The sequence below is a fragment of the Pelodiscus sinensis genome, chromosome 6 (assembly GCF_052426305.1).
Source record: "Pelodiscus sinensis isolate ZL-2025 chromosome 6, ASM5242630v1, whole genome shotgun sequence".
In the NCBI taxonomy this organism is placed as follows: domain Eukaryota; kingdom Metazoa; phylum Chordata; order Testudines; family Trionychidae; genus Pelodiscus; species Pelodiscus sinensis.
Window position 1 is genome coordinate 3,757,343 of NC_143057.1, and position 16,106 is coordinate 3,773,448.

The 16,106-nt window shown below is 44.2% G+C and overlaps 1 protein-coding gene across 4 annotated transcripts in view; it reads left to right on the plus strand.

Moving 5' to 3' along the window:
• The first annotated feature begins 2,528 nt into the window (after positions 1-2,528).
• Positions 2,529-16,106, plus strand: part of GAK (cyclin G associated kinase) — an 81,650-nt gene continuing 68,072 nt past the window's right edge. For 2 of the 4 annotated variants that reach the window (XM_075931303.2, XM_075931306.2), the window contains exon 1: positions 2,529-2,757. In XM_075931303.2, the coding sequence (XP_075787418.2) occupies positions 2,616-2,757 (142 nt within the window). In that variant the 5' untranslated portion in view covers positions 2,529-2,615. The remainder of the gene's footprint in view (positions 2,758-16,106) is intronic. The other 2 variants (XM_075931308.2, XM_075931304.2) reach the window with 1 other exon arrangement.

A 16,106-nucleotide genomic window follows, 5' to 3' on the forward strand; every position in this document is an offset into this window, starting at 1 on the left:
GAGATCATAGGCCAAGGGCTGGGTTTGTCTTCCTTCTGAACCATCCCGCTGAGGTGGGGTGTGGGCTGAGGCCAGATTCCTGTACTCCCAATATGTCCGTTTCTGTTATAGCAGGAACTTTTTAATTGTGTGCTGAGAAATTAGGTAAAATTTACTATTTCACAGCTAGCTCAGGCTGAGAATTGCCTCTTCCCATTTTTGCATTTGCATTACAGGCAGTCCCCGGGTTACGTACAAGATAGGGATTGTAGGTTTGTTCTTAAGTTGAATTTGTATGTAAGTCGGAACTGGTACATATTGTAGGGGAAACTCTAGCCAAACATTTCTCCAGAGCTCAGTTTTATTCTCCCACACCTCACTTCCCTCAGTCCTTTATTCTCAAGCTGAGGTGTCTGCTGAGAAAAGCCGCTCCGCATCTCCCTGGTCTTCTGGGGGGGGGGGGGGGCACTAGCTTTGCGTCTCCCTGGTCTACTGGGGGGAAGCAGCTAGTGCGGGGTTGCCTCACCCCGTTTGTAAGTAGGGATCTGATGTAAGTCAGATCCATGTAACCCGGGGACTGCCTGTACTAAACAAATCTGCCCAGTGTCCTTTCAAAAATTATTATGGGGCAAGTCTCAATGATACGTCTTCAGTATATGCAGAAAGAGTTAAGATTTCACTTGCTTGTTAATAACCCGTTAGATAACATTTCACTATGACCTTAGTCTTTCAAGGGGAAATCTTTTGTAGTCATTTGGACTGCTCTGGGAAATCTCTCAAGTTTCTGCTTTACAGGTTGACAGCTATAGGCTTTGATGTGGACAGAGCTGCAGTATCAAAGGAGCGGGGAGATCCTGGCTACTAATTGTCCCTCCAGAATAGCAGCTTGTAAATCGAAGGGACTTTTGAAGAGCTTGTCAATGGATGGTGTCTCTCACTTCTGTCATATTTAGCAAATAGGGCTTGCCGTCTACAGTTGTACACAGACCCAGAAGTTAGCTTTTCTGCCCAAATCAGATCAATCTTCTAAACTAATTGCAAAATTGATCTGAGGCAAGGGCTGGGCAGGGTAACAAGTGGACACTGCAAAGTTCTATCTTCTGCCATGGACAAATAGAAGGAACAGAGAGTTAATTCTGCCCTTGACGTGGGAAGCATTAGATGTGGGCTTCAGTGCACAAGGCTGGAGAAAAGATTGCAATCTTTGCATGCCGATACTAGCCAGAGATAAGAAGTAAATAAGGTGATTGTTGCTTAATGAGTTATGTCACTGCTGAGCAATGTCAAGTATGCCTACTTCCTGCTGCTATTTATTCATACAACTCCTGCCAACGCCATCCCCGTCATAGGGCCTTTTTCCTCCTACTCATCCACTAACAGACACTACAGCCTGATTCTGCACTTGTCTCTTCACACTAGTGCTACGTCATGGGCTATAAGACTCGGGTCCTTTGAGTGCCTCATCCAAATGCTCTCTTCACTGCATGTTTTTGAGGTGGCTGGTGCTAGAGCTACTTGAAAGCATCCCAAAGGCCTAGTTTTCTGTCAGAAAATATTGATTTGATACAATTGAGAAGTGCTGGGAAAACATGTCACTCCTTGGCAAACATCTGATGGAAAACCAGCCAGTCAGCCAGCCTTGTTCACTGACTCCCTGACTGCCATGGAGTTTTTATAAATGTCTCACCTGTGGAAAAGTTGGGTTAGGGCTAGGGCTAGGCACAAAGAAGGGGCCCAATTCTGTCAGTCACAATCTGATACTCCTAAATTGTCGTCTGAGGACTAATATAAAGCATCATAGCTAAACAACCCCTTTTATAGTTTTAAGTGCCAACTTGAGTCTAGTAATAGCAATGTAGCCATGTTAGTCTGGTGTAGCTTCAACCGGAGTCTAGTATGGGTTTTGGCGTATCATACTGGAGTCATCTAATTGTTAATTGGTGTTTATCTCAAGGCTGCTTCCATTACGAAACTCCAGCATGTTGATGAATATTCTGGGAGTGACTGCAGCTAGTTTATCACATTCACAGATTTCATTCTCAGGTCTATGCCTTTGCATAAGGTTATAAATTTTGTCCGAGCCCTGCACCAATACAAAAATTTGTATCTGCAAAAATGAGCTGCAGCTGTCCGCATCTATACCTGTGTATGCAGATACCTGCAGGGATAATGTGCAGAATTGCAGGGCTCTACTCATTTAGCGATCCTGAATTTGATGCCACCTCAGTTGGCCAGGCCTAAAAAATAAACTCGATGTAGCGGCTATAGTGTGACAGGCCTGCACCCTGCAGGTGAATGGATTTCTTCGGGAGTGGGTCCCCCTGGTGCAGGTGTGGCCTGCCCCCCCCGCAGAGCGTGCGTTCCCCTCCTGCCTCTGCGCACCCATCGCTCGCCGCCCTCCCTTGGGAATGCAGGCGCCCCCCGCGCGCGGCAGAACTACCCTCAGGCCCCGCCCACCGGGCCGGGCTGGCTCCCTGCCGCGCGACAGTGAGGGGCGGGGCTCCGGATGCGGGGCCGGCCCCGCTGGAGGCGGCGCGGTGAGGTCACGGCGTGACGCCACATTGGCGGAAGCGGCGCCCGGCGGGGTACGGTGGCCGGCGGGGAGGGCCCGGCTCCCCCCTCAGGCCGGCGGGGCCATGTCGCTGCTGCAGTCGGCCTGGGACTTCCTGGCGGGGCCCGGCGCCCTGGGCGCCGCCAGCCGAGACCAGCACGACTTCGTGGGGCAGACGGTGGAGCTGGGCGACATGAAGCTGCGCGTCAAGCGCGTCATCGCCGAAGGTGCGCGGGGGGGGGGCAGCTCCGCGCTACGGGAGTCAACGGGGGGCTGCACATTCCCCCCCCCCCCCCCGCATCGGGGTGAGCCTGGCCCCTGTGCTGGGCGCTGCGCATCCCCCTGCGCTGCTGCCGGGTCGGGCTGTGGGGAGGGGCAACTGCTCCAGCCCCCACCCGTGGCGCGACTGGAGGGGCCCGGCGGCGCTGGAACAGCCCCCCCCCCCCACCCCGGTGCTGTGAGCCCCGCCCCCCCTCCCGGGCGGGACCGTTTAACCGATTCGCGTTTTAAACGGGACCCCCCCCCCCCCGGTTGGTGCTGGCTGGCGCTAGCGATGGGAATTGCCAACCGGTTAGCGCGTGGGGGCTGCAGGGCCTGTCCTGGGCGCCAGCCTGGCCGGAGCAGCCCCCCTCTGTGGCTCCAGCCCCCCCTCCCCCATTTAAAACACTTGCCCGGTTCGCTGATTGAGTGGGGTTCTACATCCCTCGCTGGGACTGCTCTGCCACCTTACCAGTGCCTGCCCCTGGAGCTGCACCTGCACCGGGGCTGAAAACCCAGCCTGGGCACTTTTACTTGGCACAGTGAACTGTGCATCAGTAGAGCTGTGTCCTCTGGGCTGTGAGCAGTCCGTCCCCCCAAAGGACATTGTGATATTGACCTGGCTGCTAGGCGCAGACAATAGCGAGTTGATGGGAGGGTTTCTTGTGTCTACCTGAGAAGCTCTTCCACAGCTGATGCAGTGTATTAAGTGTAGATATGACTTAAGTGAGCGTCCAGAAGGGGTCTGCCTCCCCCATCACTTTTAGTTCTAAAATTATTGTAGGAAACGCTTTATGTGGTCTTTTCTAAACTCATTTAAGAGCCAGCTGGCTGCCACAACATCCCAGTAACTGCCCTTTCTTTTCAGAGTGCAGCAATTTCTGCTGCGCAAGATATTGTTGCTGAAATATGCTCTCTCTTGAATGCTTTGAATGTAGTAAGCATTTTCCTTCTCCTGCTCTTCTCACGCTTGAAATCTGTGGCATTTTCTGTTCTTTCTCCTGTTTCATTGCTTAGAGCAGGATCCATTTCTGTTCTGAGATTTTGTTTAGGAAGCCTCCTGGTAAGAACTAACCTAACTGTGGTGGTCTGACCTTGTGCAATACTTGCAAATAAGGTTCCTGACTCTCTTAACCAAGTTGTCTTATTTTGTATGGTTTCTGATTGAGATTCTTAAAAGCTATGTGCCCTCTGCCTGCATTTGTTTTTTATGTACTCAGTCACCAGGCTAACTTGAGTCAGTGGCAGTAAGACTGGGCACTTTTAAGAGAATTACAGTTTTCTCCCATTTGCATGAAGTAGGAATTGAGGGCACGCAGTACCTTGTAGAAAGGGCAGAGAATCCTTGGAGGACTGGGCTGGCTATTTTCCATTTTGCTATTTGGATAGCTTACTTTAAATTATGATGGTTTAGACTTGGGTGTATGGATTCTGTAGCAATTCCTTAGCTGATCTGCCAGACCCCAACGCTGGCTACTTCAGTGACAGATTCTACCAAAGCTAGACAAGTTTCAGGGCCATTTTAAGAAGTGTGTGTTTAACTTACCTGAGGTATCATTATTATTATGATCATGGACCAGGACACCATATTATTAGGTGCTGTATAAAAGCAGAACAAAAAACAAACACCCCCCCCCCATCTTCCCAGTTTGTGCTCCAAAGACTTCACTCTGTTATAATTTGTCAGTATAAGACAAATGGTGTTCAAAGAAACAGTGAGACAATAAACACTAGTTCCTGGGAGAACTCCGTATATTCTTTTTCTACAGAACGAGTTCTGTGAATTTAGTCTTCAGAAGTATCAGGAAATTCTTCTGAGCAGGAACAACTATGAATAAAACTTACTGTTTTCAAAGTTTCTTCCACTGATGCTGGCAACGTTAAAATGTTAGCAATGTGAGAAATTATGAAAGTCCATAAATGTATACGAGACATAATCGATTCCTGTGCCACTTATCTCTGAGCCATGCAACTGTCCTGAATCTTTTTGCTGGGGAATACACTGCTGCACTTACGTGGTGTCCCACAGAAGCTAATGGCGCTTGCAACTGTCCTGCAAATACTGGCACGTGCGAGGATGGGGGTCTTGTTCCTGTATTAAATGTTCTCTCTTTGTGTAGTTTGTTTCACAAAGACACAGGACAGTCAGAAGAGGAAATTAGCTACCTGGGGCAAAAAAGTGTTGCTCATTAGATAAAGTGCTTTCAAGTCCCCAAAAGGCACTGAGAAAATTAAAGCTGTTTTTCCTAAGATTACAGTAAATGGAGGTGAGCAGTGGTGGCATTTATAATTAATTGCAGAAGTGGTGAGAGGTCTCAAGTCAGGATACCATTAGCAAAGCACTGTCCAAACATGCAGTAAATGATAGTTACTGCTACTCTTAATAGTATATTAAAAACAAACAAAAAAGTATGATGTCATTGGTGTTCCTATAATTGTATCTTAAAACACTTCACCGTCTAGTTTGTAACATCTTCTTCCTTCTTTAAAGTATTTTGTAGTACATGTGTGTGATGGCAGCTACATTTTTTACAAATTATTTTGGCCATTGTGTTGACAAAATAAATTGAAAATAAAACAAAACATATGAGCAACAGAGTAAATACGTACTTCACATGAGCTATGTGAGCTAAAAGTGGACAGTACTCAGATGGTTCTTTAGAGCTGAAAGAACAGAAGAGAATAAATTGCTCTTCTGTTGAAGATTTTGCAGATTCTTATTTGTTAGATGCTAAAGAAAACACCCATAGAACTTAATTTTTTTTATAGTCAGAAAAAGTAGAGTTGGCAGGTTTACTATTTATGTTTAGTCTGAAGCTTTTGGAGTAATCTGTTTGAAAATATTTTATTGCTGATAGGTGAGATTTTGAATAAATTACCTAAACTATTCCTGGGTATTTAGTGTTGAGATGAATCACTAGAATATATAATTAGTTGCTTTATATGAAAAGGCTACTTGTAACCCACTTTTGAATCACATACATTTGTACACTACCTATCACATTGGGGTTCTGGTCTGGCATGGTCTTAGGTGCTACAAAAATACAAATAGTAATATTTTACATAAAAGTTTATGCTAGAATTGCTGTGTTGTTAAAACTGTTATCCATCATAGGCACGTGAATGATTGAGCCGTACATACTTCAGTACTTCTGGAATGTTAACGTTACAACTGGTTCCGCCTAGCTGATTTTAGATTTTACAAACCCAACAAAACTGGGAAGTACGGATTTCAATCTTTAACTTTCTAAGTGAAATGGAAAATGTCACTTTCAGTGTTGATTCAACTTGCTGTCCCACCTTCGAAGATTTTCTGTGAATGTTTCATCTTGGAAAATGCTCGTACGGCAGCAAGAATACTTCTTCTTGTGTTTTAAATAGTCTTGCAAGATGTTGTTAGGTAAAGTATACCTCTCTTCAGGGCTTACTGCAGTGATCGATCCACTGGCATAGATTTGTCACATCTGCTTAGATGTGATAAATCGACCTCCAAATGCTCTCCCATCAACTCTGGTACTATACCAGGAGGAGAAAAGTAGGCAGAGTTGACAGGAGACCATCAGCTGCAGACCTGCAACATCTTCCATGCAGTAAGTAAGTAGGTCTAAGTACGTCAATTTCAGCTATGCTATTCACACAGCTGAAGTTGTGTATGTTAGATCAACCAGGGTGGAATGTAGACAAGGCCTTAGGCTTTGTCTATACTACATAGCTTTCTTTGCAGCACGGTTGTGTCAACACATTGGTGTTATGAGCAAGTCTACACTTACACATGGAGATGGGAGCTGTGATTATCAATCCTACGGGAGTCAATTTAACGGGTCTAGTAAAGACCCACTAAATCGAATGCTGATGACTTTCTCATTGGCTCTGGTACGCCACCAGAACGAGAACTGTAAGAGAAATGGACAGAAGTTTGTCCGGTCAGCCCCCCGCAATGGAGATTCTAAGGTAACTCGACCTAAGGTACATTGTCTCCAGATATGCTAATCATGTAGCTGGAGTTGTATAACTTAGGTCAGCATTGCCCTGTAGCGTTGACCTGCTCTAAAAGTCAGGCACTGCAGCCACTATTTGTCGGCTGTCAAAATACTTCCACCCCCTACAATCAGGGTGTAATTTGTCAGCAGAAGCACTCCTGCCGACAGCCCGCTAGCCGTATTGGCATTTGATGCAACAAAACTTTAGTCTTGCAGGGTTTTTTTAACACCTGAACAACAAATGTTTTGTGGTTTGATTTCCATTATAGACATAACCTTAATGTATACAGGTTGGCTACATCTACACTGGCCCCTTTTCCAAAAGGGGCATGCTAATTTTAAACTTCAGAATAGGGAAATCCGCGGGGGATTTAAATATCCCCCGCGGGATTTAAATAAAGATGTCCGCCGCTTTTTTCCGGCTTGTAGATAAGCCGGAAAAGAGCGTCTAGACTGGCCCGATCCTCCGGAATAAAGCCCTATTCCAGAGGATCTCTTATTCCTACTTCAAAGCTGGAAAAAAGCGGCGGACATCTTTATTTAAATCCCGCGGGGGATATTTAAATCCCCCGCGGATTTCCCTATTCTGAAGTTTGAAGTTTAGCATGCCCCTTTCGGAAAAGGGGCCAGTGTAGACGTAGCCCTTATGTGTTTGTTAAAACAAGTACTGTAACATGGAAGGTCTAAGTTCTCTCCAGATCCACAACATATACAATGAATGCTTATCATAATCAGTGGCCTGGGGACAACTAGAGAGCTAGAGCCTTTTGCCTAATAGGTACAGTCTAGATTTTTCCTTCAGGTGGCTTATTTTGGGGGCAGCCTTATTGAGATTGAGTTTTGTGGTGACGATACTCTTAGTAAAGGGCATGTCAACAGCTTGTTCTGTAATGACCACATGATCTTTGGGTGCCTGGGCGATTGACACATCTGAGCCTTACTCTTGTGAAACCCCATTACTTGCTTTGCTCTAGACATATTCAGTGTGTGGGTAGCAAGGAGAAAGAGAAGTTAGTCTGGTCTCTGCAGTACTGTTAGCTGGAATATTTAAAGGAATGAAGCAAAGAGGAGACCAAAGCAGAGAAATAAATGTGTGAGAGCATATCAGTCTGAGGGGAAACAGGAAATTTGTGGGATGTTTGATTTTTTTTTTCCTCTTAGTGACAACACAGTACTGCAAGAGTGGGTGGGTGACAAAGAATAAAGGCATTTTTATAGTAGTGGAATTTCAGGCCCTGTTTTCATGAAACTCTGAAAGAATTAGCACTATTCTAGAAAGCAGTTTATAAACAGAATTTTTTTCATTATTAATTTGGCTTCAAAAATATATTTATCCGGTGCCTTCTGAGGGGAAGTGGGCTGGGAAGGTTATACTGTGAGATATAACATTCCTGTACTTAAAACATGCTCCTAATTTTTTTTTAAAAAAGTATGTTGACAAATATCAGCTGATCAGCAAAAAAGAAGGTCAAGCAAGCTGAAATTTGGTATAGACCTTCCATTGCTGACTTTCAGATTGCAGGTGAGGTGAATGGAAGGTAGTGGATATTCATTGCTTTTGAAAATCTAGCAGTTGCATAATTACAAACTTGAAATGTGTAGATTGCTAGTTCTGATTATCTTGGTCTGTCTGAGGTATGTTATAAGCAGACCCTGAGATAGTAGATCTGTTACTGTATATTCTATATATCTGTTAGTCTCTAAGGTGCCACAGGACTACTTGTGAATTTAAAAGCTACAGACTAACGTGGCTCCCACTCTGAGACTTCATAGCACTAATGTAGTCATGAGTTAACGTTGTGCCCAGCATCGCAGGTCTGTCTTTTGTGTAGTGAGTGTGCAAGCAACAGGAAAATCTACAGGAAGGGACTTGAGAAGAGTTCTCGCAATGGATCCTTGTTTATAGTTTGTCCCCCAAATGCTGAATCATATGCCTGCAAATGATAAAATCCTTTCTTGGACCAGATCTGTACTGAGAAACCAACTTAAGTTGTTGTTTTCTCACTCAGAGGTTTGAAAAAATCTGTGGGTGGGAGGGGAGGGCAGAATGCTAACATTCGTTAAATCTGAAAGGCTGGTGGTGATAAAATCACACTTGGATATCTTTCAAGACTTTAGATAAGGTTGAACAGTTTTCTCAGTGACTTCTCTCTGCTTGTACTGTCACTGTTGCTAACCTAGACAAGGGCTTACATTAAGTGTTTGAGGAGAACTTGTTACAGTCCTACTAAACAGATTTGCTTTAGGTGCAAATCTCACTGCAGTTTTCACTGTGAGGGAGATATTACATGGTGTCCATTTTACAGTGCATACTTGAAAAGAAATTCTCAACAACTTCAAGAACATTTGCATTGCCTTAGTTTTAAGAAGTCCATGCAGATTTCAGTATTTAAACTTAATTGTACAATTTGCAAGGAGAACTGACCTTTACTTGGGATAGGTGGGGTGCTTTAGTACTTAAGATGGAAGAATTATAAAATCTGATGAAACCTGTTGAGGAGTTGGGTGTGTCACATGCTTTGAGTGTCTTTTTCAATACTCAGTTTTAAAGGACACTCAGATAGCATAGTCTCAAAATTTTAATGCGTGTATTTTTTTTACAAGAGTTCTTAAACCATTATCCTGTTTTCCCATCTGAAAAAGGCATGAACAAGCCCTTCCCTTCTAGTTGGTCTTTAATGTTCTCTTGCAATCTTTGTATTCTAAACATTGCCATTTGAAAGAGAAAGTGATACTGACTACTAGGTTTTCATTGTTCAAGATGAACTAAAAAGCAAAAGCTTTGCATGGGGGGGGGGAAGAGTAGCTTTTAGTCATGTAAAATATTAACACCGTGTGTAAGGGCATAGTTTCATGAACACAGCTTTTAATCTTGTATGTCAGCAATGCTTTGTTCTGTAAAACTATGTTTTACATGTGGATTAATAGCTAAAATATGCTATAAACATGGAATCCGGACAGTTTAGTGAAATAAATTAAAATAGTTTAGATGCAACTATCTTTGCATCTCCCAGAAACTTATTAGTTCTTCTCCTTCCACCATTTTGCAAAAGCTTTACTATGGAAAACAAGCTAGACAGAGTGCTGTCAAATGTGAACAACAAACAAGCCAGAACATTCTTTGGTTACTGTGACCTTAGCTCATGTAATACAAGCATTACATACATCTTTTTTTATTTAGTTTTATTTCTAGACACTTGAACTGAGGTGGTTTAAATGGATTCTGCTGTGCGGTACTTTTTTGATGTCCATTTCTTGTTGCTTAATGGGGGACATAAGTGTGTTCCTAGCAAAAACAAGACCATGGGGGAGGGGTGGGGGGGAGAGGAGACCTGTGAACTGAAACATGCATGTTCTAGTTGTTTGACCTGAGATTGAAAATTTTACTTAGAAGTAAGAGGCTTTCTCTGGTGAGATGGGAGTCGAGGTTGCCACCCATCAAACTTAGCTGAATTTACGTTACTAGGATGGGTTTTTCAAAAAGCCTCTAAGTGACTTAGGATTGCAGTTCCCACTAAAATACATTGGGACTCGGGTTCTGAGTTACCCAAACCCTTCTGAGAATCCCAACCCTAGCCTTTTTGATTGGGCAGCTTTTGAAATGTAAACGGTTGTAGTCTTGAGAAAATAGCAGAAACTGTTCCAGTGTCTATTGGTGCTTGTGGTTTTCTTGGACAGTGGTAGATTTTAATCACAAAGGTGCTGTTTCTTTTGGTGACAGTGACCTTGACAATTAAGTTCCATTCTGATGTTTCTTGGTAATGTTATTAGCATCCATGGTGGGCACTCAGCTTTGTAGGAACAGAGAATGCAAGAAATCAAATCTGAGCATCAGAATGCATAACCAGTCCTTTGGGCACTCACACTTGGAATAGAGGGGTAAGGTGAAAATGAGGTGAGGAGAATGTACTTTTCTCTCTCAGCCCAGTACTGTACCAAATCTGGAAGGTCAGCTTACGTTACACAACTCCAGCTATGTCTAGATGGAGCTAGACAAACTCAGGACTGGAAATCAGGAGTACATTTTTAACAGTGGGCATGATTAACCATTGGAACAACTTCCCAAGCATTATTGTGGACTCTCCATTGCTGGTAATTTTTAAATCAAGATGGGATGTTTTTCTAAAAGATGTGTTGTGGGTCATACTTTGGGGACGTTTTCTGACCTTTGACGTACCGGGAGGGGGAGGGTCAAACTAGATGGCCACCGTGGTCCTTTCTGATTTCTGATAAAGAAGCAGCAGCGCAGGGTGGCAGCAGCCTCTGTCCAGGGGGAGGGGGCTGAGATTCCAGACCCTGCGCATGCCGGAACTGAACCAGGCTGCCTGCGTGCCTGGTTCCTAATACACTTTAAATGCAGAGCCTCAGCAGGGGTAGGTCCCGGACCCTGCATGAGCCAGGACTGATCTGCGATGCTGGGGGAGGGATGCATGTAGTCTGTAGTATTGACCGATACGCAAAAGTTTCTCGGTTAATCGACTACACTATTACATCTCTAATAAGTGGTTACCTCTTTGCGCCCAGTAACTAAATTGTGTAGTTTTTACCAGTACATTGCCAGACAAGAAGTAAAATGCATTGGGAGACCATTTTCCTTGAGTTTCATTTAGCCCATGACACCCCCTCGTTTCTTCCCTATTGGTCATGTGTCAAACTTAAATGCCTGTTACAGCCAGCCACTGCTTGTAGAGAGGGATTGTTAGAAATTGCAGATGAGATAAATGGCATCCTTCTCCGTTCTTGAGTGGGACTTGATGTAGTACCAGCTGTAGAATATTGATGAATAGAGAACTAGCATAGAGAAACCGCTTAGACCCAGATAACTAAATCATGCTTCTGAACTGACCAGAGAAAAGCTTACTGTGGTGGGAAAACATACTTACAGTTGGGACTGTACTTGTCTGTGCAAGTACATAGTTTCTAAATATAAGCTTAGTCCACAGCTGCAGCAGATTATTAAACTCCTCATGAAAATACATTGGAGATGAGCCTAAACGATGGCGGTGGTTCAGTCATTGTACCAGACTAGTGGTAGCGATGCTCTCAGTTGGAAGATGTCACGAGCCGTGCTGTGACAACTTGGCTTTGCTGCAGTGTTTGACGTTTGGGTTTCTTTGAAATTCAATCCCCAGCTCCGAGTTTTCTGTTTCTAATGCTTGAGGGTTTTTATAACTACAATATTCTTGTGAAGCCTTTAGCCTCTAATTTATTCGCGTACTCCCAACACCGTTGTAATAATAATCTTTCCTCAGAGAATAATATTGTAATACTGCTGCATAAATTGTGAACCCTTAATGCATAATTCTGATCTAAAGGATGGCTTCAGAGAAGGGGCCTTGAGAGTATTTGCTTCAATTCAAGTGGGGTAGTGGGATGTAGGGAGGGGAAATGTTCCATAAGAACAGCTCTCAGGTGGTCCACAGCACAGAAATTTAAGACTTAAGAACTTTGCTAATACACAGCTCCAGTCACCTACAGCACTATAGAATGCACTCAGAGCTCCCTCTGGTGTCTACGCTTCCCCATCAGGCTATGATAACAACGTGAAATCTCACTGCAGGGCATTAACGGTTTGTTGCAATGATCAGAACAGGCCCAAGTTCCTTATGAAATGCAAAATTAAAATGGTACAGTCAGGGATGGCAAAATATGGTGCCCAGTGTCCTGCAGCACTTGGACAACTTGGAATTTTGGTTTTTGCAAAACTTCACTGCCCTTGTTGCCTTTTAGGGGAAACCTCTTCCATGCTCTATAGTTGGTCTGTCCCCTCCATAGTTTCTCTCTTGCTCTATCTTTTTTCATAGCCCCCGGTTCATCTACTCGTTCCTTTCCTTCCATCCATGCCCCCAGCGTTTTGCCTGTGCTCCCTCTATCTATAGTAGTTCCCTAAGGCTACTAAGAGCAGAGGGAGAGTCCAGGAGTTTTTGTAATGTTGCTCCATTTCTGTTTCTGGCACTGTTTAGAAACCTAGATGAGGGGACCCTCCTTTGGAGTCTCTTGCTGATTTAGCTGTTTGTGACAGTGTAGCGATCATGCACAACCCTACACAAGGCTTTTGAGTAGCAGCTGTCCGGAAAAGCCTGGTACTCTAACTGCTTGGATTGCTCACCAAGCAAACGGATGCAGTTACTTGGGCAGCCTGCCTCAGGCATAGAGCAGCTGCTCACACTTGTGCTGGGTTGCTGGGCTGGAGATGATGTCGTCTTCTTTCCTTAGTCAAGGGGAGCAGCAGGTTAGTTCCCCCTTTTCTCTCCTACACTGCTCTCTTCCTTAGACCTGCTGCATCCTCCTTGTTGCTGATTCATGAAATGTTACAGGCTTAGGGCATTGTGATCTCTTCCTTCCTTTTCTTCTCTCGTGTAAAACTCTTGATAATCTATAACACAGGGTGAGAGTGTGGGGTCGTGGTAAGATCCTACCATGAATGGTATGTTTGATTTTCCACCACCCTTTCATTTTGTTACCTCTCTTCTGCAGTTTGTTATAATCTTGCAGGGCAAATACTTCAACAGTGGAAGAAAAGCTGCAGCCAAATAGGTCATTGCTCTATCTATACTATAATTTTGGCCGTCACACACATCCACAGAAGAAAGAAATTGATATCTCTTCTGAAATGGGTTAGAATGGTACAAATAGTTGGCTGTTGGTGTATACAAACACACAGCTGAACATCATATTAAATTATAAGGAGCTAATAAATAAGGATAAGAGGCTGGCCTGTGACTCACTTCTGTGTCATTTCCCATTAATTAGGCGGTTTGTTTGTGTCTAGAGCGCTGAATCAATTTCATAACGACCCTGCCTTGTTGGCATTCTGAAAAGGAAATCGAGTGCAAACTATGCATGTGTCCAGTGACAAATTGTAGTTTGACAACTAAATGTTAGCCCTCCATCCCTGCTTTCTGAAAACTGGCTTATGAATATACATAACTCAGATATGCTTTATGCAGTGTATAGCCTGTGACATGGCACCTTAAAAGTTGTAATCTGATGAATCTGTATATCCTATTTGTGTGCATGTATCTTTCTTGTATAGGGACCTGTTTTATTAGTCCAGGTATTCAAGTAGAAGCCATTAGTGATATTTTATGAACTTAATGGCTGGGTGATCAAGTAAACAACCTGCAAGTGGCTTTGTTTTTCCTATAAACCCAAACAGTGGTTGGTCCTACCAAGACATGTGACCATGCCACCTGAAGCTGGAACCCATTTTGGATCTGGTACTTTTCCACTCAAGGTAAGAGCAATTTGAACTGAACACAGAATTCCTGTCTTGGGCAAAAGGGATATAAAGGGGAGAAACCAAACAATAGGAGGGGTGACCAGATGCCTGGAGATTTACCACCCAAGATGCTTGCTGGAAACATCTAAGACTGAACAGGGGAAAGGATCGGGCCCAATCTAGGAAGCTGCCTAGCTTGTGAAAGAGATGAGTAGAACAACTGTTAGGGGAAGAATTTGCATGTTACAAGTTTCTTAGTGCATTTGGATTAGCTGGCGTGTTTGGTTTATTTTGGCTTAGTAACTAACTTTCATCTGTCTGTTTTCACTTGCAGTCACTCGAATCCTACTTAATAAAAACGCTTTTGTTTATTATCAAGCCCAGTGTAAGTAATTGTTACCTGCGGGGAGCAACTTCTGTGCATTCTTTCATTGATAACAAGTGCTGACCTAATGAGCTTTCTTTGTGTAAATTTCACATGGATGTAAGGTCGATTTATTTGCTAGTTCAGTGTTGGGGTAGCTCTGCTGGGGGGCCGTTACCCAACTCTGTACATTGGCTGGGAGGCCAGCAGGATAGGTTGGTGGGGTGCCACAGAAGGCGGGTAGGCAGGCTCAGTGGCAAGACCAGCATACCGGGTAACAACCCCAAAGGGACCCCTGTGATCCAGCTCATCACATACCCCATGTAGTTCATGCAAGAACCTACATGTTGTACTGCTGCAAAAACTCTGAATGCTTTTAGCAGGGAAACTGATGCTAGAAAGTCATGGTTTTGAAAATGACTAAAGTTGATCATGTTTGGAACGTTGTGTGTGAATGTTTGCAAAATGTAGCTCAGAAAACCCAAATACACAAGTGGTTTTCGCCCCTTTGTACTTGAGAGATCCCGGAGAGTCCCTTGGAAGCTCAGTTCCTTTTTTTTTCTCAACAAGTTTTGCTGTCTTTTTGGGGGCGAGCGGGGGGAGGGAGGTTCAAAAATCAAAAAGGGGGCCTTGATGCCAGAAAGCTTGGGAACCACTGCCTTACAGAGTTGAAATCTGGGTTTTAATACCTAAACTGAGGCAATGTCGACTCTACAGCTCATGTTGCCATGACTTATGTTGAGAAGGGGTGTGAATAAACCACCACCCAGTGACATAAGTTTCACCAACATAAGCACTGGCGTGCATAGCACTGTGTTGGCAGGAGCTCTCCTGGCGATGTCTGTTGCTTGCAGAACTGGTTTTATGTCATGTCTGCTGGAGATCTGTGGTCATTAAGGATGTGAAAGGTTAACTGGTGGGGGCTGGAGCAGTTCTCTACCTGTCCGCAGCAGACCTGGGCACTTCACCAGTTAACCGATTACATGGGATTTTAAGTCCCTAGTTGGCATAGGGCATCTTCAGTTGTCATGCTGCAGAGGCCAGCGGAGAACAGAAAGCCAAGCAGTGGGGGAGACCTCGGGAAGTGGACAGTGAGAGCAGCTGTGAACTTGTGTGCTTCACAAAGTAGGGGAGTGTAACAGTGCAGAGAAAAGGGTGAAGGGTGTAAAATGAGGTAGAACCTGCAAATAAGAGACTAAGGAAAGATGTGATGTGGGAACAACTCCAGAGCACGTACAAGGCAACTTAAAGGGGTGTCTAGGAATGGATCCGTCAAAAAGGGGTGAGTATTAGGACTGGCTACAGTTGAGAGCACCCCACTGTGGTAGGCCATTAATTACAGTAGTAGAGAGCAAAAACATTACCAAAAGAAGATGCATGTAGTTGTAGGCACTGGAATAATTTTTAAGGTTCACTTCTGGGAAAGTCATTAGCCTCTTCACTTTTTCTTTGGGGACCTCTTCCTACATACTGCCACCACTTAAGTCTTTGAGTTTTGGGAGATGTGTTCTGTGTCCGAGCCACAAATGAACAAGTAAAAATGTGTGGATTCAATGTCCAGAGTGCTGTTTCTCTGCTCTCTAGTAGGGCTGCAAGCCCACCTTTATTTTTGCCATATTGGAGGGACCTGCTAACACAAGGGACAATTGTAGAGGGCTAATGAATCAGCCCTAATCATCTCTCCGAACCCTAGTAGAAGTGCATTCCAACTTGCCAGTATATTTATCATATTCTTTATGTTGCTAATTAGGA